General features: G+C 33.3%; 1 protein-coding gene across 2 annotated transcripts in view; it reads left to right on the forward strand.

Annotated features, from left to right (window-relative positions):
* The window catches only part of LOC120283840 (phospholipid-transporting ATPase 3), a 33,079-nt gene that overhangs the window by 3,683 nt on the left and 7,097 nt on the right, over nt 1-22,299 (forward strand). Inside the window, exons 2-15 of one of the 2 annotated variants that reach the window (XM_039290603.1) lie at nt 397-461; nt 582-643; nt 2,440-2,521; nt 2,640-2,750; nt 8,491-8,568; nt 8,691-8,787; nt 11,226-11,332; nt 17,405-17,470; nt 17,597-17,718; nt 18,869-18,953; nt 19,044-19,121; nt 19,226-19,342; nt 20,404-20,553; nt 20,689-20,793. In XM_039290603.1, coding sequence (XP_039146537.1) covers nt 397-461; nt 582-643; nt 2,440-2,521; nt 2,640-2,750; nt 8,491-8,568; nt 8,691-8,787; nt 11,226-11,332; nt 17,405-17,470; nt 17,597-17,718; nt 18,869-18,953; nt 19,044-19,121; nt 19,226-19,342; nt 20,404-20,553; nt 20,689-20,793 — 1,325 coding nt within the window. Of the gene's footprint in view, nt 1-396; nt 462-581; nt 644-2,439; nt 2,522-2,639; nt 2,751-8,490; nt 8,569-8,690; nt 8,788-11,225; nt 11,333-17,404; nt 17,471-17,596; nt 17,719-18,868; nt 18,954-19,043; nt 19,122-19,225; nt 19,343-20,403; nt 20,554-20,688; nt 20,794-22,299 lie in introns of those variants that run through there. The other variant, XM_039290604.1, reaches the window with a different exon arrangement.

Below are 22,299 nucleotides of genomic sequence, written 5' to 3' on the forward strand. Positions count from 1 at the left end.
TTATATATTAATTTTATAATTAAATATATTAGAAATCTATATACATCAATCAATTCAAAATTATCTTAGTGAACAACCAAACAATTTAATGGGAATAAGGTTGTCATTCCATGTTTATATCCAAATGCTAGAATGGGAATATGCATTTCATTCCATTCTCATTTTGTTCCATACTTATCATTCATTTCATTCCACTTCATTCCATCCCTGTCTACCAAACAACACCTTAATGCGGTAATGTTAGTATCCATTTCCATTTCAAATGCAGATCACAACTTTTAAGTTTTTAATTTGAAACTAAAATTTGTTGGAAGCATACCAATATTTCAGTTGCCCTTCTGCCAATATTGTCCTCAAGTGGAAATTATAAAACAACTTTTGGTCTTACTTTTGCAGGAAATTCAATTTCGACAACAAAATATAATGTGCTGACCTTTTTGCCTAAGGGTTTGTTTGAGCAGGTAATTTTTGTGTCATTTGTGAGACTGATATTTTTTATTTTGATGATCGGTTCTATTTTAGCTCTTACTGTATGAATTTATCCTTTTATTATCCTGAAATTTCTGCATTAAAATTGACAGTTCAGGCGGGTGGCTAATTTATATTTTCTTATGATCTCAATTTTGTCTACTACGCCAATCAGGTGATTTCTCTTTTTATAGTATTTCACTTTTGCTTTGGTAATTTTGCTCTATGTTGCTTGAGTCAAGTTATAGTGTTTAAACTTTCCTTAAAGACTAAATCTTGTGCACTCATGACGTAATAGGAGGCTATTAATAGAGTGCCAAATGAATTATAGGCATGGCATATGATCAATAGCTTGAGTATTGCCACAATGAAGGCCATACTGCAATTCCATTTTTTGAATTGCATAATTGAACTATGATGTTATTAATTTAGCATAGAGCATCTTTTATATTGGAGATGAAAATGCAGATTTTTCTATGAATGAGTGAAGATGGAATTTATTTTCTTTCCTATGTAGCCAAATAACAATCCTTTTCTTTTAATATTTCCTTTGAGAGGCAAAACACATTGAAAATGATGCAGGCTTTGTGATCAGAAGTGAAATTCAGGGAAAAAAAGAAGGAATTATGTGTGATGGTTGCACAGATAAAGGGTTTAGAGACACCTCGCATTTGTTAGTCACGCTAACAGATAAAATTGAATTGTCAAGCCCAAGTTTCTCTTATTGCTCATTGTCAATACTCGTAAATAGGCTGGACACAACCTGATGGGACAAAACTATTGCAACTCCTAGGGAGTAGGAATAGGGATAGGAAATAGCAACAACCTAGTTGGTGGCATAACAACAAATTTATTTTTTTTCTTAATTTTTAAAACTTGTAATTCAAAATTGAAATGAATAAGGAGGTATGCCTAAAATATTTTTGAGTTTGCAATTTTTTATGTTCTCTTTTGTTGTATAAGAGTTGTTGGATTATTTGTTAGTTCTTTTACTAATCCTTCCTTCCATCTTATTTGTGCTCACATTTTGTGGTATATCCAGTACATAGAAATATTCGAAATATGACTTTTATTTTAAAGGCTAGAGGTTTGGATTCAATAGAGTTTCAAATATAACTTTATCTTGGGAGATCTATTCATATTGCATTAGAAAGCCAAATAACTGTATTATTACCCAATTTCATTTAATGCAAATTTTATTCCAAATGCCTAATATTGCAGCCTAGCTTGTAAAACAATGATTGAGCTATACCATCAATTTAATGTCTTTGCTCACATATAGTATAGTATGGCATAAATAGGTCCTAATATTGTTTGCAAAAGGTATAGGAGTCTACTGTGATAAGCAAGTCCATGTTGCTTCCCTAACAGTATAATGATGAAAAATGCTCCACATCGACCTCATAATTACTACCAAGGCTTTTTGATCTGTTATATAATGAGAAAGGGAAAAGAGAAAGTCTGTTCCTATTTTACAAAAATTCAAAACATCTACCAAACGTTAGATTTGTTGTTTTGTCTGGCTCTCAGAATTTTGAAGATATTTCTAATGAATAAAATGCAAACTGTGTTGGTTTCTGAGGAGTGGGTTTGAAGGATGAGTTTTATAAAATTAGATGAGGGGAGGGGTAATTATAATAGTGAGGCAAGGGGAGATTCATAACCAATCTCTTACAACTTGAAGTGAAAGGTCTAGTATAATCTAATGGCAAATTTTGTTTCTGTTTAAGATATGGTTGTCCGAATTTTTTGTTTCAATGAAATTGAATTATTATGCTTTTAAGTTTTGATAAAAATCTAAACATGTTGACATATTCTCCTTTGACAGACTTGATATCATTATTTCTATTTGTGAACAAATATGATACAATTTTCAGATAGTTTTTGCGGGCTGAATATTTATCGCAGGCAAAAATAGTGCAACCTGCAACATCATTGATGTTTTTAACCAAATTGTCTTGTTCTTTTCAGTCCTGTGCACCCCATAACAAATGTGGTTCCTCTCAGTCTTGTGCTTCTAGTCTCTCTTATAAAGGAGGCTTTTGAGGATTGGGTTAGTAGTGCGTTGCATTTTTTTTTAATTTTAAATTTTTACATATAAACTGAAATTCATGATTCAGTTTTGCAATTCATATTTTTTTATTTGATTTATTTTTATTGTCCCTCTGCAGAAGCGCTTTCAGAATGATAAATCAATAAATAATGCCCCTGTTGATGTACTGCAAAATAAAAAATGGGAAACCATCCCCTGGAAAAAGTTGCAGGTTGGCGACCTTGTGAGGGTAGGTTTCATAAATTAATTTTCCTTTTTCGATGTTTGATTTCTTGTTGGTATGTTAGAGTGGTGAACTGATTTCTCTGTGCATTTGCCACCATGATATTGTCACCTTCCCACCTGCAGGCCATCTGCCTTTATTTATTTCTTTCCCTATATTCATTTTGTTTTTGGATTCCTTTTATGGGAGAGGTTTCATGCTGTTTAATGATAACACAAATATTTTATCATGAAATGTACACATTTCTTTGATTTAAAATCAGTGTAGTTAGAATCGTACGGTTCTCGATACGAATCTTACGATTCATATCATTTATCATCCGTAACGGTTCGAATCTTATAAAAGAATCGAAATTGATCTAGAATCGTAAATGAATCGTTTGAATCTGTCTCGAATCGGTCGAATCGATATGAATCGAGAAGATCAACGATTCCTAGTTAATACAAGTTTTGAATTAAAAAGAAAAAGAAAATCAAAGGAAAAGGAAGAATAAAAAGAGTAAGAAACATAGGAGGAATGAGAAATTTGGTTGTTTTATTCCAACATCCCCAACAAAGGCATTTTATACCATATCTTCATCTTTCTTGACATTCTTCTCTTTTTTTCTTTTTAAATTCTTTTATTATAATGTATGCGATCAACTATTTTTAATTATTATAAAAAGTTTTTTTAAATTAGTGATTATTTAATTAATCTTTTAAATTTGTTATCCAAAAAAACAAATTCAAAGATTAATTAAAAAGATAATGCTTTTTTAATTTTTATTATCAAATTAATTTGTTATCTTAAAAACTCTTGTTATGGAAAGAAATCTTTTTAATTCAAAAAAACTAATCTTTTAACATAATTTAATCTTTTTGTGATTATTCTATTAATTTTTAAATCTGAACTATTTTTGAAATAATTAATGTTTTTTTTTTAAATATATATAGGTTTGCTTAATACTTGAAAATGTCTTCTAAGCTCAAAACAGGATCTCAAACTTAGAAAATGTCTTCCAAACTAGTTTATATTTAATTCATGACTTAGAATTTTTATTTTTTTATTTTTTATATAATCATGTTATATATATATATGACTTTGAAATGTTGAACGAATCTTACGATACGATTTGATTCACGATACTCGATTCACAAATTTAGAATTTCGATTCACGATTCGAATCTCGATTTGACTACCTTGTTTAAAATTAGTGGCTCAATTGTAAATCTATTTCAGTAAGCTGCACCACTCTCATGTAGTCATTAGTAAAATCTGTGTGTCCTGTTGATATATTTCCAAGCAAGAAACTCTCTCATCATTGTAGTTTTTCTAAGTGTACTAATAATTCTTGTAGACTTCAAATTGGCTTAAGGAAAAAGGGTCCTTACTAATGATTATAAGAGTCATATGAAAGTCCCAACTTATATAATCAATAAATACATATACATCGAGCATTGTTTAGGTATGTTACATCTGTTTAAATATTAGACTTCCTCAAGAAATAGGTTAATAAAGGCCTTCTATTAGTTATAGCACTCCAGAGATTAAGAATGGTTGATTTTGCTAAATTTAAGAGTTTGGAATGGGTTATGACATCTATAAGAGCATCTGGCATTCAGTTTGTCATGCTATATTATGAATGTTTCCACCTGATAAAGGATTATACTATGTTGCAAAGGCTTTTAGGGGGCGTTTGGTTCATGGAATGGGAATGGAGTGGGAATTAATATAGAAATGGGAATGAGACTTTATAAGTGTTGCACAACCGCAAGCGCACGGTTTTTTTCCAAGTAGTAAATAAGTATCGATCCCACGAGGACCAAGTGTAATTACCAACCTATTGCAACAAGAGGTTATCTAGACAATTAAAAAAAGATGAGAATTAAGAACAACAAGAAACAAGGAATGAAACACAATCGTAGTGAAGGGACACGAGGTCGCGGATCGTACTTTCAGGCTAATATAAACTTAGGTTTGGGAACTCACCACAAGGTATAATATGAACGATGTCTTTGGATCTAGGTTATAATTGGGTAGATCTCTTGAAGGGCATTAATCCTAAACTACTTGTCACTCTCTTTCAAGAGATAACAAGTTAGATCTTGATTAGGCTATCTCCTACTTTCGTGGTAGATAAACCTCTTCAAAACCCCGATTACATGCGATGATTAAGGCAAAGACCCTCAAGAATTACCTTTTCGGTATATTCGGGGTGATTAAAGAGGTTCCAAGACCCAAGTTAACCTCTCGACCAACCTAGATCTCTAAGATAGCAAGCAATGCTTTCACAATCACAAGTCGTGTACTCAAATCGAAATCACTCAAGAAATCTACCATTAAGCATAAAAAGATCCATACAAAAAGTGTCAACACATCATACACAAAACACCTTGGGTTAATCCCAAACCTAAGAAAAGTTCTACTCACACACCATCTCGCTCATAAAGAAAAAGATAGAAAGAATAGTAATTCGACGGCAAAAGACAACAAGCAAGTCGAGAGGACTCCCTATGATGTCCACTGTGGTTTGATCTTCAATTTTTCAGCTCTCCCTCCTTCTTCAACTTTCTCCGTGTCTTCAAAGCTTCCTTCCGCTTTTCCGACCTGACCCCTTTTTCCTGACCTTCCCTCTTCCCTAAAGCCCCTTTATGGTCCTTTTTATAGCCAAAAGATAAAAGCCGGGCCCCAGTCACTTTATGGACCACAGGTACTTCTCGCAGACCACAGATAGGCTGTGTTTCTTCCCAGTCTCCAGGTTTCTCAGCCAATTTCAGCTTCCTACAATGAAAACAACTAGAAAAAGTAGATTGTACAAAGAGAAAGGGAAATGACCATAAAAACTAGGAAAAATGCATGAATACTAGCTAAATGCATGATGTTTATAATGCAATTTATATGTGCAACAATAAGAATAGGAATGAGAATGAAACCAATTTTTGGTTGGAATGATAATTCATTGGGATTGAAAAAGTAGGAGTAAGAGATGTGATAAAATATCTTTTATGCCCTTAATACAGATAAATAATATTGATATATAAATTAGTGAATAATGTTTAATGATAAAAGCTTTTTTATTTATAAAATATTTTGAATATCATTATTCAAATTAATTATTTTAATTAAATTTTTGAAGTAAATATCTAACTTTTATCATCCTTCGTTCTAATTATTTAAATTAATGATTATTATTTAAGTAAATATTTAGTAAGGCAAAAGTGCCATTTCACTTTAATTATCACAATTTAACACTTAAAGTAACTATTTTATTTAATTGAATTTAGGGCAAAAATGTCATTTCACTTTAGTTATTATAATTAAATATGTATGTTTCATGTTAATTATTATTATTTTTAATTATTATAATCAATTATTTAAATTGATGATTTTTATTTGATTAAATCTTAACTGTGGGGAAATGTCATTTCACTATTTCACTTTAGTTATTATAATTAAATATGTATGTTTCATGTTAATTATTATTATTTTTAATTATTATAATCAATTATTTAAATTGATGATTTTTATTTGATTAAATCTTAACTGTGGGGAAATGTCATTTCACTATTAACAGTGTTTATTCCTCCCTATTCCTCCCCTCGTTCCTTTAGGTAATAAATAATCCCGTTATCTACCGTATCTATTCCTATCCTAATAGTTGTATATTCAAACATGGGTATATCATACCCGAATTGGTCTCTCTACTTTTCTCTCTTCTCTTTTGGTTTCTCTACTCAGAAATGCTCCCAACTAGTCTCTCTACACTTGAAAATGGGCCCACATAGTTCCTCTATGCTTGAAAATGACCCAACTAGTCCCTGTATTTTCAAGAGTAGAGGGACTAATTGGGAAGAGATTAAGAGTAGAGGAACTAAGTGGGCCCATTTTCAAAGGTAGAGGGACTAGTTGGGAGCATTTCTAAGTAGAGAGACCAAAAGGGAAGAGAGAAAAATAGAGGGACCAATTCGAGTATTATACTGTAGACTAGTGGTGTCAAACGGGCCGTGTCGACTCTAGCCCGGCACGGCATGAGTTGGGCCGTGCTTGGGCCAAGCACGGTGCTACAGTACCATGCCCGGGCTAGGCACGACCCAAACCCCGGGCCGTCGTTTGAGCTAGGGGTTTGCGACTCATGAGCTCATTGCTCATCATGAGCCAACATGGCCCGGCACGCCAAATGCAAGTTTTTTCTTTTTCTTTTCTTTTTTTTTTATTTAATTTTTTTGTATATTTTTTGTTTTTTTAGTCAATAAGGCTTTTAGTTCTATGTTTTTGAAACTTAGGATACTTTTTATATTTTTTTAGCAATTTTAGGGCATTTTTTTATATTTTTGTTTTGGGGTTTAAAATAAAAAATATAAATATAATATAACTGGGCCGGGCCATGTGCTGGGCCGACCTTGATGGTTGGCGGGCCATACCGGCCCGGCACGATTTCCAGACGGGCCGTGCCGGCCCGAGCACTCATAGTGCGTGGGCCGTAGTGAACCCGGGCAGTGCCGGCCCGTTTGACACCACTACTGTAGACAATGATTCCCATTCTAACAGTGCCCATTCCTTCAATCCAAATGGCCCATTAGCTTTAACGAAACTTTATTTGCAGTCATAAATTTAATAGTTTTGGCAATTTTTTACATTGTTGAGCTAATTTTGAACCATAACCGTGGGATTCTCTGAAGTCGGTATGATTTCTTCTATAGAAACTCTTCCCTTTTTTCCCCTTTCCACACACAAACACTCTTCCATACATTTTCCATTTTGTATTACTCTAACTTGCAGCACAAAACATTCTAAACCGAGGGAAGTAACAACCCTTCATAAGATTTGATTTAGTGCATGCTCCATTCCCCCAAATCCAAACCCCAAAAATGAGATTAATCTCGATTTCCTCCCATGTCATAGGAGAGATATTATACCCCCATTATTTGAACTTTTCCAATTGCCTAGAGACAAACACTCCCTAAGTGAACTTGCCCAGTGATCTTGAAGAAATTTGGTCGTGTTGTTGCTTGAGTGCTTCTCATAATGTCTTTTCCTAATCTAAAGAAATGATTGTGTTACCTTTAGCATTTCATAATTCACACGTGAGTGTTTTTTTTTATTGTGCTATTGTATATGGATAATAACTGTTGGCAACATTGGAAATTTCCTGGATGTGAAGCTACCATGGTTGACTTCCATCATTCTTCATTTCAGAAGATTGCCAGAAGTTATTTCTACCATGTTAATATTATATTTTTCAGTAGTTGATGTCAGAACTAGTGGTAAGTGCTTACTATATAGGTGCAATATTGTTATTATTGTTCTTTTGTCTCTTTTCATTCCAATTGCCTAGAGACAAACACTCCCTAAGTGAACTTGCCCAGTGATCTTGAAGAAATTTGGTCGTGTTGTTGCTTGAGTGCTTCTCATAATGTCTTTTCCTAATCTAAAGAAATGATTGTGTTACCTTTAGCATTTCATAATTCACACGTGAGTGTTTTTTTTTATTGTGCTATTGTATATGGATAATAACTGTTGGCAACATTGGAAATTTCCTGGATGTGAAGCTACCATGGTTGACTTCCATCATTCTTCATTTCAGAAGATTGCCAGAAGTTATTTCTACCATGTTAATATTATATTTTTCAGTAGTTGATGTCAGAACTAGTGGTAAGTGCTTACTATATAGGTGCAATATTGTTATTATTGTTCTTTTGTCTCTTTTCATTCTCCGTTCATAAGTGCTCTCCAGAAGATTACCTAGTTAATTTTTCATCTCATGCAGATTAAGCAGGATGGGTTTTTCCCTGCAGATGTGCTTTTCCTAGCTAGCTCGAACCCTGATGGTGTCTGTTACATCGAGGTTTTCTTCCTCTCTTATTATGATCATAGGAGTGTTTTTGTATTGATGCTTATGTGGGATGATAACTGATCAAATTTAGACCTACTTTTCACATTGTAATTAATTTTATTCATGGGTCACAGACTGCAAATCTTGATGGAGAGACTAACTTGAAAATCAGGAAAGCATTAGAGAGGACATGGGATTATTTGCTTCCTGAGAAAGCTGCAGAATTTAAAGGTTTGAAGTTAATGGAATGTTTTTTCTTCGAGAAAATACTTATTGTGCCATATGTTTGGAGCTTGTTTATTTTATAGTACTAGATTTATATCAAATGCTATTGATGTTGTTTCCGTAAGCAGCTCATGATTGTTAGTAAGCAAAGAATTGATTTATTTATTTTTTTAGTCTGAATTAACCTCAGTTAGATTTACAGTCATTTGTTGTATATTTTTTTGAATAAATCTGACACTCATTAATGGAGAGGTCATAAGTTTTCCAATTTGCTTAGTGGTGGCCTTTTGTTTTTTCATCTAGCTTGTCTTGAAAGCTTGCTAGACAATAACATATTGACAAACTATTGTGAATCTTTTTCGGCTAAGAGATGAGGATATAGCTGATACCATATTCTTTGACGATAGATGATGGAATGTCAATATGTTATTGTCTATATTTTTCGTGACTCTTGTGTTGTGTGTGTGGGCTTTAAATTTTCTTTTCTTTTTCCTTTTTGAGCCTTCCCATTTTTTCACCAGCTGCTGCAGTCTACAGCTCTAATATGGAAGTAGTTGTGACTTGGGGTGTGTGTGTGTGTGGAGCCGGGCTTTAAGTTTCAAGTTCAGCCATTTTGTTATCAATCCGTGTTTATTTATCTTAGGAAGTGGAAAGGATTCATAGAATTAGTGAAGTGAAAAATTCTCCTTTAAAGCCTTCAATCAAAATATGGGTAAGGGCAGGAAAATCTGTGACCTGACCCCATTGTCCAAAAATATAGGAGATTAAATATAAGCATAAATCAATATTTGCCTAATATTTCAACCTTTCAATCATCTTAAAATTGTTCCATTGATGTCAAATTTTGCATTAAGACACTTTTTTCTTGGTTTCATTGCCTTAAGATTTGATTTCTTAAACCATATGCAGGACATTTACCTAGAGTACCTTTTATTAGTTGGTTGAAGCATCTGATAGCAGCTCGTGGGTACCTTTTTCTAGTTTTGATATTCTTGGGAAAATACAAATCTTTGAGATGGATATCTGATAAATTTAAGGATTTTTTCTTTACATGTTCTTACACAGATAAGATTTAAGTTGTTTTATACTTCTATTAGGGCCCTTTGGTATTAAGAAGTGAATATAACATGTAAGTGCTGTTACATGCGATTCCTTTAGATACATTGCAACATAGTGTTTGTTTTTTTTTTTTAATTTATTTTTATATTGTGCAGCAAGTGAACTTACAATATTTGACTTTTGTTTGATATGATGCAAGTAATAAATATATTGCAATTGAAAATCTAGTGCTTAACATCATGTGCATGGAAGTGTTTCCCTTGCTTTGTTTGCTGTTAAAAAATACTAATTAGCTACTCCTTAATTATTTCAATAATATTTTATTAACAAAATTTCTATATATAGTTGGTTAGTCCTATCTAAGTTTAAATGTAAGTAGTATATTATATAGTTTTCCTTAAATATGATGTTAGCTGTTGATTAGTTGAAAGATTAAAATTGGATGATATAAGAATAGCTCTATATATGTGTAAATTAAGTTTTAAAAATAAAGGTTGAAAGGGAGAGAGGTCAGGAGCATGGCTAGACCTGTGTAAAATGTTGTAAGTATGAACCTACTTAAATGTAACTAACATGTGACCAAAAAGCAAAAGGAAGTCACAATTGCTAGACACAAATCAAACACATATTACTTGGGTTTTGTTCAACCTAAAAGCTCAAGGGTGGAATAAAGACCTAGATTTGCATATTGAAGTCTACAAGTACTAAATTAGCTTTGGGCCCATTAGGTACTTTAATATGTCCTTGCTACAAGGTAGTCTATTTTGCCTGGCCACTGTTAAAAAAAGAAAAAGAATAAAAAGAAAATACAAAAACCAGTTGACCAACCTCTTGATACCACGATAGATGAAACAAACATATATTACTCGTGCTTGATTCAACCAAAAGCTTAAGTTAAAAGGATGAAAGGTGCATACTTATTTATATTGTTATTTACTAACTTTAAAATTGTGGGAGTACTTGTCCCTATGGCACACCCACTTGATATGTGCTCGTTTAGTCTTTTAGTCTAGCCAAGTTGCAAACCAAGTTCTAATACCATGTTAGATGCAAATTGCACAGTTATTACTTGAGTTTGATTCATCCTAAAAGCTCAAGCTGATACAATGATAGAACTGAGCTTACATATTCATGTCTAAATTTACTACATTAATCAATGTGGGACTTTTAGCTGCTCTGATAACTACATATGCAATGCACTCCACATGCTACACACAGACAAGTCACTTGGTGCAAATTATTATTTAATTGTCATTTGTACATGTAATCTCTTGCCAATCTGGTGAAAGATATATCTAGTTGCTATTTTGTGTTCATAATGGCCTGCAGTTTAGGTTTTCAGTATATCAGATTATTGATTCTTAGAGATTCTTAATGCATTGCAGGGGAAATCCAGTGTGAACAACCCAACAACTCGCTGTATACTTTTACGGGAAATCTTATTATTGAAAACCAAACATTACCACTTTCCCCAAATCAAATTTTACTGAGAGTAAGCTTCTATTTCCTTTTCCTAGTAAATTATTCTCTTCTGGTTTAAAACCTTATGCTTGTTTTAACAAGCATTGTCTTGTATTTAACAGGCCAAATTTTTTTTACTTGTTTTACAGTGTTAGAATATAATTATATCTAGGGATCATGATTCTGTTCCCATAAATATTTTTTCTCTTAAAGTCATGTTATCTTTGAAAAGAATGAAATAAAAATTTCTTGTAACCTTACATGGTTTTTCGTTTCCTGGTCTATTGAAGGTTATTATTCTTTGTCTGCAAATGAGAAAAATTATGAAAGATAACCATTCTATCACATATTGAAATTGTGTATGCCATTGATTGTATGTTTGTGCTTTGCTGAATGCCATATTTACTTTTCTTCGGTTTTTTTAAAAAATTATGATTTTGTATCCACCAACATGGCAGTTGGAGAAGTTGGTCATACTTCTTTCCTATACTTTACTGTGTGCAGCTACCATTGAGGGAGAGCATGAGATTGATTAGCTCAAGATGATTATAGCAACCTTAAGTAGTATCAGTAGGGAGGAGGACGGATTAGATGATTCACCACTTAATTAGATTTATAAGCTTGCTTTTATAAGCTAATGATTTAAGCATTTGGGCTTTGAACTACAAATCATAATCTTGCTTCATTCGCATGTGCATAAGTATTTAGTCATCCTTGCATTTAGTCATCTTTATATAATCTTTTCCTGTAAAAGAATCAAAATTATCATTTGGAAACAAGAAAGAAAAGAAAAGAAATATCACGAAATTGTCATATGATACTGGGATGTACTGAGCTAGTTGATGGCCTATAATTAATCATATCTTCGCGTTGCTTACTATCTTTGGATGTAATGATTTTCAAGTTATTAGACATTTGCAAAGAAGTATTTACTAACAATGTCTATCAATGCTAATATTTAAGTATCTTGCTTCAATTAATTTACTATTCATTTGGTACTCCTAAATTCTCACCTTAAAGGGTTTTCATCGGACATTCTAACAATGAGTGTAAATGAAGATACTGGATGTATTATGGGGAAAACATGGATGTGTAGTGTTTGTATGATTTGGTTTTATGGTTTAATCTAGAGTGTTATCTTGGAAGAGAAAGGATAAGCGTGTGTTGTGAAATGACATAAATTGGTGCAATGTTTTAAAATGATATATAAGCTTGATTTTTTTTTTTTTTTGGGTTTATTTCGAAACTTGAATTGGGGTTGAAAAATTTATTGAGCGCGTTAATAGGCAAAATTGGGAATGCTTGGATTTTGTTTGGTTGGGGACAAGTGCTATTGGCATAACCAAACGTTTTATAACATCTTATAAATCTAATAATGAAAATATATTTATTTAAATAAATATATTTAGTAATTAACTTTTTTAATATTAATATTAATAAACACATCAGTATTTAGAAAAGTAAATTTTTAATCTTAGGCTGGTAAAATACTTAAATAGTCACCCAATTATTCGGGTATTCCTATGTGGGTCACCGAATTATATAAAATTTCAATTTGGTCACTTAACTTAAGAATTGTGGTTATTTTGATCACTAACACCTTTGCCGTTAACGGTGGGTTGATGTGGCAGTCCATGTCATCTGTTTTTTGCCACATTGGCGATGTATGCCACCTATTTCATGCTAAGCTAACATGGCAATGCTGAGTGACGTGGTATTTTATGTGGCATCATTAGTTATGTGGAACTGTTTATGGGGAAAGTGATATTTTTAGTAGCAACGTGGTTGTGTTGACATGGCGAGAAAATAGGTGACATGTATCGCCATGTCAACACACTGTTAACGACGTGAGCACCAATGACCCAATTGACAATAAAAAGTTGGGTGATCCAAGTGAAATTTTTTATAATTTGGTAACCGAAATAGGAATACCCTAATAATTGGGTGACTATTTAAATATTTTAACTAAAATTTTCCCTCCAACCCAATATTTGTCAAAGATTACCTTAATCTCACCCTCGTATCCCACAACGAAATATCCCTTTAAGTAGCATATGATACTTTTCCATAAAAAAACATTCCAAGGAGAGTGATTGATGCGAAGGTGATTCCTTGGAATTAAAATCTTTGGAAAGCAAGATTATAATGTTTGGTATATGAAGGAAAGTGTTAATTAAAATCCATAGAAAGTAATATTCCAATATTTGGTAAGTTAGCATTTGTTTTGGCATGCTTTATTAATTTCCCAATTTACTCTCAAGCTAGTTAACTAGTGAGTCAATGGAAAGTTAATATTTAACCATACCACATGAAGTGGTATTTGATCTCCTTGCATTTATGCCGGAAACATAACCAGTGCCCTAGTTCGCATTAAACTCCTTTCTCAATTCCTAAACATGAAACATCTATTTAACCATGCCCAAGTTCGCTATCAAATGAAATTAGATTACTTTTTTTTTGTAGGGGAAAATAAAGAATATTTTAGAAGGGGGAGGAAAACAAAGAAGAAAAAGTGAGAGAAAGATAGACGAAGGCAAATTAAAGAAGACAACCAAACAATAAGGTACAAGGAAAAGGGGAGAGAAGCGGCGGCTAGATTTTAGTCATTGATAATGAGAGCATTTTAGACAAAATTTACTTTTGCAACTTTCCCTCTCACTTGAGAAGTAGATTCTTAGCCCAATATAATATAAAGTGATTCTATTAGACTAAGGAAAGTAATTCTATTGGGTTTACCAAACTTTTGGTGATTCCACCCAATTAAATTCATGATGAAAAATTATAAAAAAAAACCAGTTAAGAATATCGATAGTAGTGGTTAATGTTGGGTTACTGCAAGCGCACGGTTTATGCCAAGTATAAAAAATGTCGATCCCTTGGAGACCAAGTGCAGATTACTAATCAATTGCAACCTTAAGCTATCTATGATAATTACAACACAATAGTGAAAGAATTAAAGTGCTGAAATGGAACTATAAAATGCAGGAATTAACAATAAAGAGGAACAAGGTTATGGATTCTGAAGTTCAGTCAATGATAAACCCGGGGTTAGGAATTAATAACAAGGTGTAATGGAGATAGTGTTAGGCCATTCTCAAGCTCATTCAAGTTTTTTTTTTAAAGGGTATTTGCCCTTTAAAACCAGCCTCCTCCTTTCAAGAGATGACTGGTTGCTTTTGAGCTAGTTAATCCCTATTTTTCGTGGTGATTAACATTCACAAAAAATTTTTAAAAATAAATGACAGCGCATCACACCCTCAAGAAATCTTGGTGAGAGGTATCAGGTTTGATCTCAAAAGATCCAAGGCATAAGTTTACCTTTCAACAATCCTTGCCCTTTATGATCAAGCAAGTGAATGCTTTTATCTTCACAAGCTACTTAAGCACAAGGTTTAAGGCCAAATCAAAGATGGCTTGCCATTAAACATAAAATGTTTTACATAATACAAGCAAAAATTAACCATTAAAACCTTGAACTAATCCCAACCTAAGGTAGGGTTCTACACTCTCATTTTTGAGATACAATAAGAAGAATAACATAATTATAAATATTGCTCATGCAAGTATAGGGTTCAAAATAGAAAGAACTTCCTTTTCATCACTCCACGGGTAGTGCAGCCTTGATGCTTAAGTTTTTCAACTAGAATTCTCTTCTTCTCTTCCTTTTTGCTCTTTTCAGAGTCTTTTCCAGGTTTGTCTCTTGTTCCTGCCGCCATCCTCTATCCTTCATTTTTCTTTCACCTGAAAACCCCAGTCTGATGCCTTTTTATACCAGATGACGAAGACTGGGCCCCAGCTGCTTTTACAGGCCACAGGTGTGCCAGCTGGACTGAATGGTTGTGTATCCAAAAAAACACTGGCCCAGCTTGTTGCGTTCTTCTTATATTTGGGACACCCTCATTTGGCATGGAAATTGGGGTTAGTTATATCCTCCTGCGCATGAACAACCGAAAGAAGTGTATTGCACAAAAAGGGAGAGAAATTTGCTAGAATTGGTTCGGTTTTGATTTGGCTTTTTAAAAACCAAATTAATAGTTCTGTTAAAAAATTTTGGTTCAGCTTTTCTTAATAACCTTGGCCAACCTTGCTTGATGTGACATTTTAAGATTCAATAAAGAGCAAGTTTTGATAAAGAAATTTATAATCTATTTTATTGTAATAAAATGATGTTTCATTCTTAAAGTATATATCCTCAAACTGGGAGGCCACCTATTTGTACCTCATACTAAATTAAAACCAGTCATGTAGCTGTTAACCTAGGTAACCATAATTAGGAGAATAAGTTCCTCTAACTAAGGCCCAAGTTGAACTTCACTTGTGCCTGAACTGATCGTTGTAGCTGCTGATTGAGATGTGGTTCCTTTTTGGCCACAAAAATTAGAGCATTTGTACCTCATACCAAATTAAAACCAGTCATGTAGCCGTTAACCTAGCTAACCATAATTTGGAGGATATGTTCCTCTAACTAAAGCCCAAGTTGAACTCCACTTGGGTCTAGAGCCTAACTGATCGCTGTAACTGCTGCATGAGATATGGTTCCTTTTTGGCCACAAAAATTAGAGGAATGAATGAAAGGAATGAGCCCTTGAACCACCACTGCCATTCAACACAGACCGACCATTTTGTCACCCCTTCTTTTAGATGGTAACCATGTGTTCTAGTCTTATATAGTGGAAATGGCCCTCACCGAGTGATGGGGGTTCCAATGGCCTTGTGGCTTAAAATAAAATTGTGAAGCGTGTAAATATATATTTTTAAAATTCTAAACAATGTATACAGGGACTGGCAATGCTTATGGACTTGGTACGTTGACCGCTCACATCCCCATATTGCCTTTTGAAACATTGACCCATTTTTAGGGCATCTATGTTGCTTTAACGAATAAATGCTTGTTACTAACCAACATTGTTGGGGTGCATGTCAAGGCTGTGTGGCTTGAAGTTAATGTTAGTTAAGCATCAATGATGGATTAGAGTTTGTTAAATTTTTTACTGTTATTTTCTTGTTATCTCTAATCACCATTCATTATAGGAGCAGATTCAAAGTAATAGCAGATGCTTGTTAGCCATCTATAAGCATATGATGGCTAATACTTAAAAAGAATTTCTGAACATTCCCAAACAATAAGAAATTTGGCATGTTGGAGGCATACTGCTGACTTGACTGAGAAAGTTCGACATATTTGTTCTAAACCTGACAATGCTGGACTGGCATCTGTATAAATTCTTGTTATGTTTCTTCAATTTGAGTTGGATACAAAGTTGCCAAAATATCAAGCATGTAAATTGGTTCCTACACGTATTGCTTCTTTGGTTCTACTCAGTGATCTTCTTATTAACTCGAAGAAAGTTCGACATATTTGTTCTAAACCTGACAATGCTGGACTGGCATCTGTATAAATTCTTGTTATGTTTCTTCAATTTGAGTTGGATACAAAGTTGCCAAAATATCAAGCATGTAAATTGGTTCCTACACGTATTGCTTCTTTAGTTCTACTCAGTGATCTTCTTATTAACTCGAAAAGTTCAGTTGTGTTGATCAATGCATGAAATGGTTTACTGAATAAATTAAACTAGATTTGCGCAGTGGGTTCTAATGATTGAAGAGGTTGATCCACTGTATTTTTAGCTTGGATATACCCGAAGTTTCTCAAACTTTTTCGTAATAAGTACTTCTATCTTTCAACCGTATGGAGTCACATTTGTTAATCACACTTTCCTCAAAATACTTGGTGGTTCTTATTCAGTAGATGGTTTATCAGCAGGACTATCTGTGTGGAGGCAGACTTTCTTGTTCTCTTCTTGCACGTGCAAATATTCTGTATGTCTGAGCTTTGTTATTACTTGAATGTGAATCTTGATTCTTGATGGCTTAGACACATTTAAGTGTTGTACGTAGTTGTTTGACCAATTGTCACCTCGAGCTCATTCTGTTTTTTTGTTAGATATTGACTTTATCATGTTCTTATTTGACTTGTAGGTATTATGCTTAATTATCAGTTCAATTTGAAGTACAACAATGTTTGCTTTGATAATTAATTCTGCAGTCTTTTGATAAATGTGTGGTGATCATGTAACTCAAAGCTGCTGTTGCAATGTTTCAGGGATGCAGTCTACGGAACACAGAATACATTGTTGGGACTGTACTCTTTACAGGCCATGAAACAAAAGTCTGTTTGCTTTTTCCTCCAATCCAACTAGACTATTTTCTCTGTTTATGATGTTCAATCTTTCTTTTTCTATTGTCTTCAGTTTTTAGATCTGTATTCTTGCTGCTTTTGCTCCATGTACTTCAGGTTATGATGAATTCAATGAATGTTCCTTCTAAAAGAAGCACCTTGGAAAGGAAACTAGACAAACTTATACTTGCTCTTTTTGGCTGCCTCTTCTTTATGTGCCTTATTGGAGCCATTGGAAGGTCAAATTTTGTGCTTCTCTTTAATTTTTTACATAGTTAAACTATCAGTTCGCCTTTTATTTGCTATATGTGCTTGAAGTTCTCATACATAGTACTCTTATGTCTTTGTTTTCTGCTTACGTTAATACTGCATAATTTGTCTCTAATTCTTGGTTAAGATGGTTTGTAGGCTACTTTGCGTTTGTAATGAATGGTATCAACATTGTGGATCATTATAAATAAGGGATATAACCTAGGGAAGAGAGCTAATTATTGTTATGCATTTAATGGTTTACAATTACTGTTGAGTATCTTATTCCTAAGAATTTTTCCGTGCCAATGTTTCTAGAATGGGAAACTTTATCCTTGTGTTTTAATGATGTTACGTAGCTACGAGAAGTAAATCATGGTTGATTTTAAAAAAAATCTTTTTTCATATTAAAAATAACACAAATTAGTAAAATTTTCTTTCTATGATTAGATGAGTTTTAATATTGAACTTTGGTGCTTTGGTCATATTCCTAGACTCTGCTAATATGTCCTTATATAATTAACCAACTTGTGAAACGATTGTTGGGATGCAATGCAGCAAGTTGTTTCAATCCTTATAACATAGTCCTTGTAAAATGCAATGGATTTCAAACCTATGAATTTAAAAGGTTTTTCCCCCTAATGTAAAACCATAATAGTGGACAGTTGCTTATATACCTGTGTAAAATATTCTCTTATATACCCCTTTAGCTGCAGTTATTTGCGGATGTATGCCTGTGGTCAAAAGTAAACTTGAAAATTAAAAAAGAAAAAAGTGATTCATCCTTCTCTCTCCCCGCTTCTACTTGAAAGTCTTGGCTGTGCTTCTCATCTTCTTTCTCTCTCAACTCTGTCTTATTGTGCACCTTAGGAACCTACCTCTCACTCCACTCTTGTGATGGTTTTGCGGAGAGAGGGGACAAAGAAAGCCTCACATGTGCACAAGAGTGGTTTGTTGGGGTTTATTGGCATAAGTGATTTTTACTGGGCGTCTGGGTAATTACCCATTTTGTAGGGCTATATTAATAAAAAAAGAACGAATCCATATAATTATTTAGTAAACATTTTCTTGTTTCTTCTACAATTTTGCTGACTCAATAAATTGAGGGAACTGATTTCAAATTTGTGGTCATTTTTTCAGCGGAGTGTTCATCAATCGCAAGTATTATTACCTTGCGCTTAGTGGAAATGTTGAGAATCAATTTAACCCCAGTAACAGATTTGTGGTATGTCTATTTCTATATTGCTTGTTATTTAAATTATCATTTTCCCCAACTTGCAGGTGTGGTATCTGAAGTTATTCTCCTTTTGTGCAGGTCACCATTCTGACAATGTTTACACTAATTACTCTCTATTCGACCATCATCCCTATTTCACTTTATGTATCCATTGAGGTGCTAGTGGCTGATATTATGATTATTATTTTAATTTTTTTTTTTGCTTTAAGTACCTTTTACATAAAATCCATTTTAACTGCACTTTATCTTTCTGTTGCTAGATGATTAAATTTATCCAGTGCACTCAGTTTATCAACAAAGATTTGGACATGTATCATATTGAGAGCAACACCCCTGCATTGGCCCGGACATCCAATTTGAATGAGGAGCTTGGACAGGCATACATTAACCTATTTTCTATATTTCCATTTCTAGAACTTTGTTTGCTTGATTGTCTATGAAGCAATTAAGTTTGGAGGGCAAGATTACAATGATGACATTACAGTTAGTCATTCCAATATCACCCTTTTATTTTTGTTGATTATAGATTGACAGCTTTGTTTAAGGTTTTGTTGCCTTTTTTCCTTGTCTCATATATGTTCATCACAGATGTGAGCATCTCATGTGAGATTTTGTCAAAATCTTCACAGGCATGTGTTTATACAAAATTCTGCGAAAGAAAGTTTCGTTCACTTTTCTTCATCTTGATGCTGTTATGTTTGTGCCCCTTTATTATTTGACTGGTTCTTTGCATGCCCCCCTACGAGTTTATTTAAGTTCTGAATAATCATTTTATAATTAAGATTTAAAGATTTTCAATTGCATTCCTTATAATATGCTTTTTATGGGTAGGTATTGGCATGCTTTATGTCCTTACTGTTAGAATATATGGGTGTTGGTTGCTAATCTCATTTTGAACTCAACTGCCCATGTTAGTTTAAGTTCTTATGATAGCCACTTCTGCTGACATCTAAAATTTGGTTTACCATATATTTGTCATTTTAGAATAATCTTCCTTGTTTTAATTAACCAAGCTGCTTTTCAATGTTCTTTGGGCATCCCACCATTCATCTGGGAAGTCAGCATTTTTGAAATCCTAGCTTATGTTAGTCTACAAATCTTATTTTGGGTTGTTGATATAAGTTTTATTTCTTCTTTTTTTTTTTATTCTGATTTTGCTTTTCTTAAGCTGAAGCCATTAGTTTTTATTTTTCCATCAGAAAGGTAAATCCTCCAAATGTGATTGGAATGTGGATCATGTGACAGGAGTTAGTTTTTAGCTGTAGAGTTAAGAAAAGAGAGAGAGAAAACTGAATAAATTGACAAAAGATGATGACAAAATAATTACGTATGGGATTTGTTGCTTATTATTTATTTATTTGGGTGAAAGTTTTGTTAATTTTACTTTAGTTGAATAGACGGCAAAGAAAAATTACTTTTCTTAATTGGCCTTGTTTAGGTGGAATATATATTTTCTGACAAAACTGGAACATTAACGAGAAATATGATGGAGTTCTTTAAGTGTTCAATTGGTGGAGAGATTTATGGTACTGGTATTACTGAAATAGAACGGGGAAGTCTAGAACGGAAGGGATTGAAAGTTAATGAGGTATGTGAGAAATATTTTCTTGAGAACTGGGAATGACATATGTATGTATATATATATATATTCCCGTAATCTTATATTCTTGAAGAGAATTCTAAATTCATGCTTGTATGCTGCTGTTCTTTTTTTATTTTTTAGGCAAACAAATCAACTACTGCAATTCATGAAAAAGGTTTCAACTTTGACGATGCAAGGCTTATGCGTGGTGCTTGGAGAAATGAGGCTAATCCTGAGATCTGCAAGGTAGCCTAATGCATTCGCCTTGATTTGAAGCTTTGAGTTTTGATTTTTATGTTTACAAAGTAGCACAATTGCTCATCAACCATAAAATATTTATGGCTGGATGTTCTCATGCCTAATTGCACTGACTAGGAATGCAACAGAACTGTATGGTTTTCACAGATGTTAGAAGTATTGTCCAAAGTTTGGTTTGTGAGTGACTTGGATGATGGTTCATATGATGAAAATGCTTGCTATTTTGTCTGGTACACCTTTCCTCGAGTATATTTGGTTAGTAATTGTGAAAATCTGTTTTTTCTGAAAGAATTTCTTTAAGGTTTTTAACCAGAAGTGTGAATTTGACAATCATCACTTTAATATACCTTGACTATTGTTTACATGCTTCACTGGCCAATGTAAATTCTTTGCTTATGATGTTAAAGGAGTTGATTATTCTTTTATTGTAGATCGAAGCATCTAGATAACTAGTCAGCTATGTCATTCAAAACTGAGATCTGTTTCATGGCCAATCATGAACCTTTTTTTACAACTATATGTACCTGTAATTGAGTCTTATCAAGCCTTTATTGAAAGAACCAGCATATGTCAAAGCTTGGGTCTTTAATTATCAAACAAGCTTGAATGAGCCAACACCTGAGCCGAATGTATGCTGGACACAAACAGCTTAGCTCATTCGACAATGTTTTCCAATTTCTAAAGTAGTTCTACCTCATAATTCTCATGCCCATTTTAGCATTCATTCATTGTGACTTGGATGATCTCTTCTCAGTGGGACACGATAATCCTATTGTAGTTGAAAGTTGTTGGCTATGATATTATTGATTAGTTTGTCTTTATTTCAACATCATTGTCTATCTTGATTTATGATTTATTTAAAGGTACAGTTGTATGGAACTTGTTTAATATGCCATTTTATATCTGATTACACGTTTATATCTAATTTCTCTTGACAAGTCCTTAAAATGCCTGATTACTGTTTATTAGAGTGTAACTGAGTTTGAAATAGGTTATAGATTTAAATATCTGTCGTTATTGAGCATAATGCAAACGTAGTTCTAATTTATGAAGGCATTTTTGTTGCTCAATTTTTGTTGGCGGCAATGTTATGTAGCATCCTACCTGCTGCTATAGTTTCCAATATAATTGAGAGCCTATTGCCAAGGTATTTTGTAGGATACAGACATCGTAACGCTATAAGCTATTGAAGTCTGGAGGTATGTGGAGGTCGTATTAGACATCTTTCTCTCGTGTTCACTTATAAGTAACACTATATGTTTTGAAATAAAGTGATATCCTTATTAAGTTGTAATGTTCAGCATTTGTATTCTAGCATTATGTTTTTAGTGACTTTTAATTACTACATGGTGTATATGCTGAATACATTAATCTTTTATTGGATCAACTTGGTTGCATATTAAGTCCTTATGTATCACATATATTCATAAGATAACATGGAGGGAGACTCTGTATTGCATAACTTTTTATGGTGATATTTGTTTGTGGTTTCCT

Source organism: Dioscorea cayenensis, chromosome 19 (assembly GCF_009730915.1).
Source record: "Dioscorea cayenensis subsp. rotundata cultivar TDr96_F1 chromosome 19, TDr96_F1_v2_PseudoChromosome.rev07_lg8_w22 25.fasta, whole genome shotgun sequence".
Taxonomy (NCBI): domain Eukaryota; kingdom Viridiplantae; phylum Streptophyta; class Magnoliopsida; order Dioscoreales; family Dioscoreaceae; genus Dioscorea; species Dioscorea cayenensis.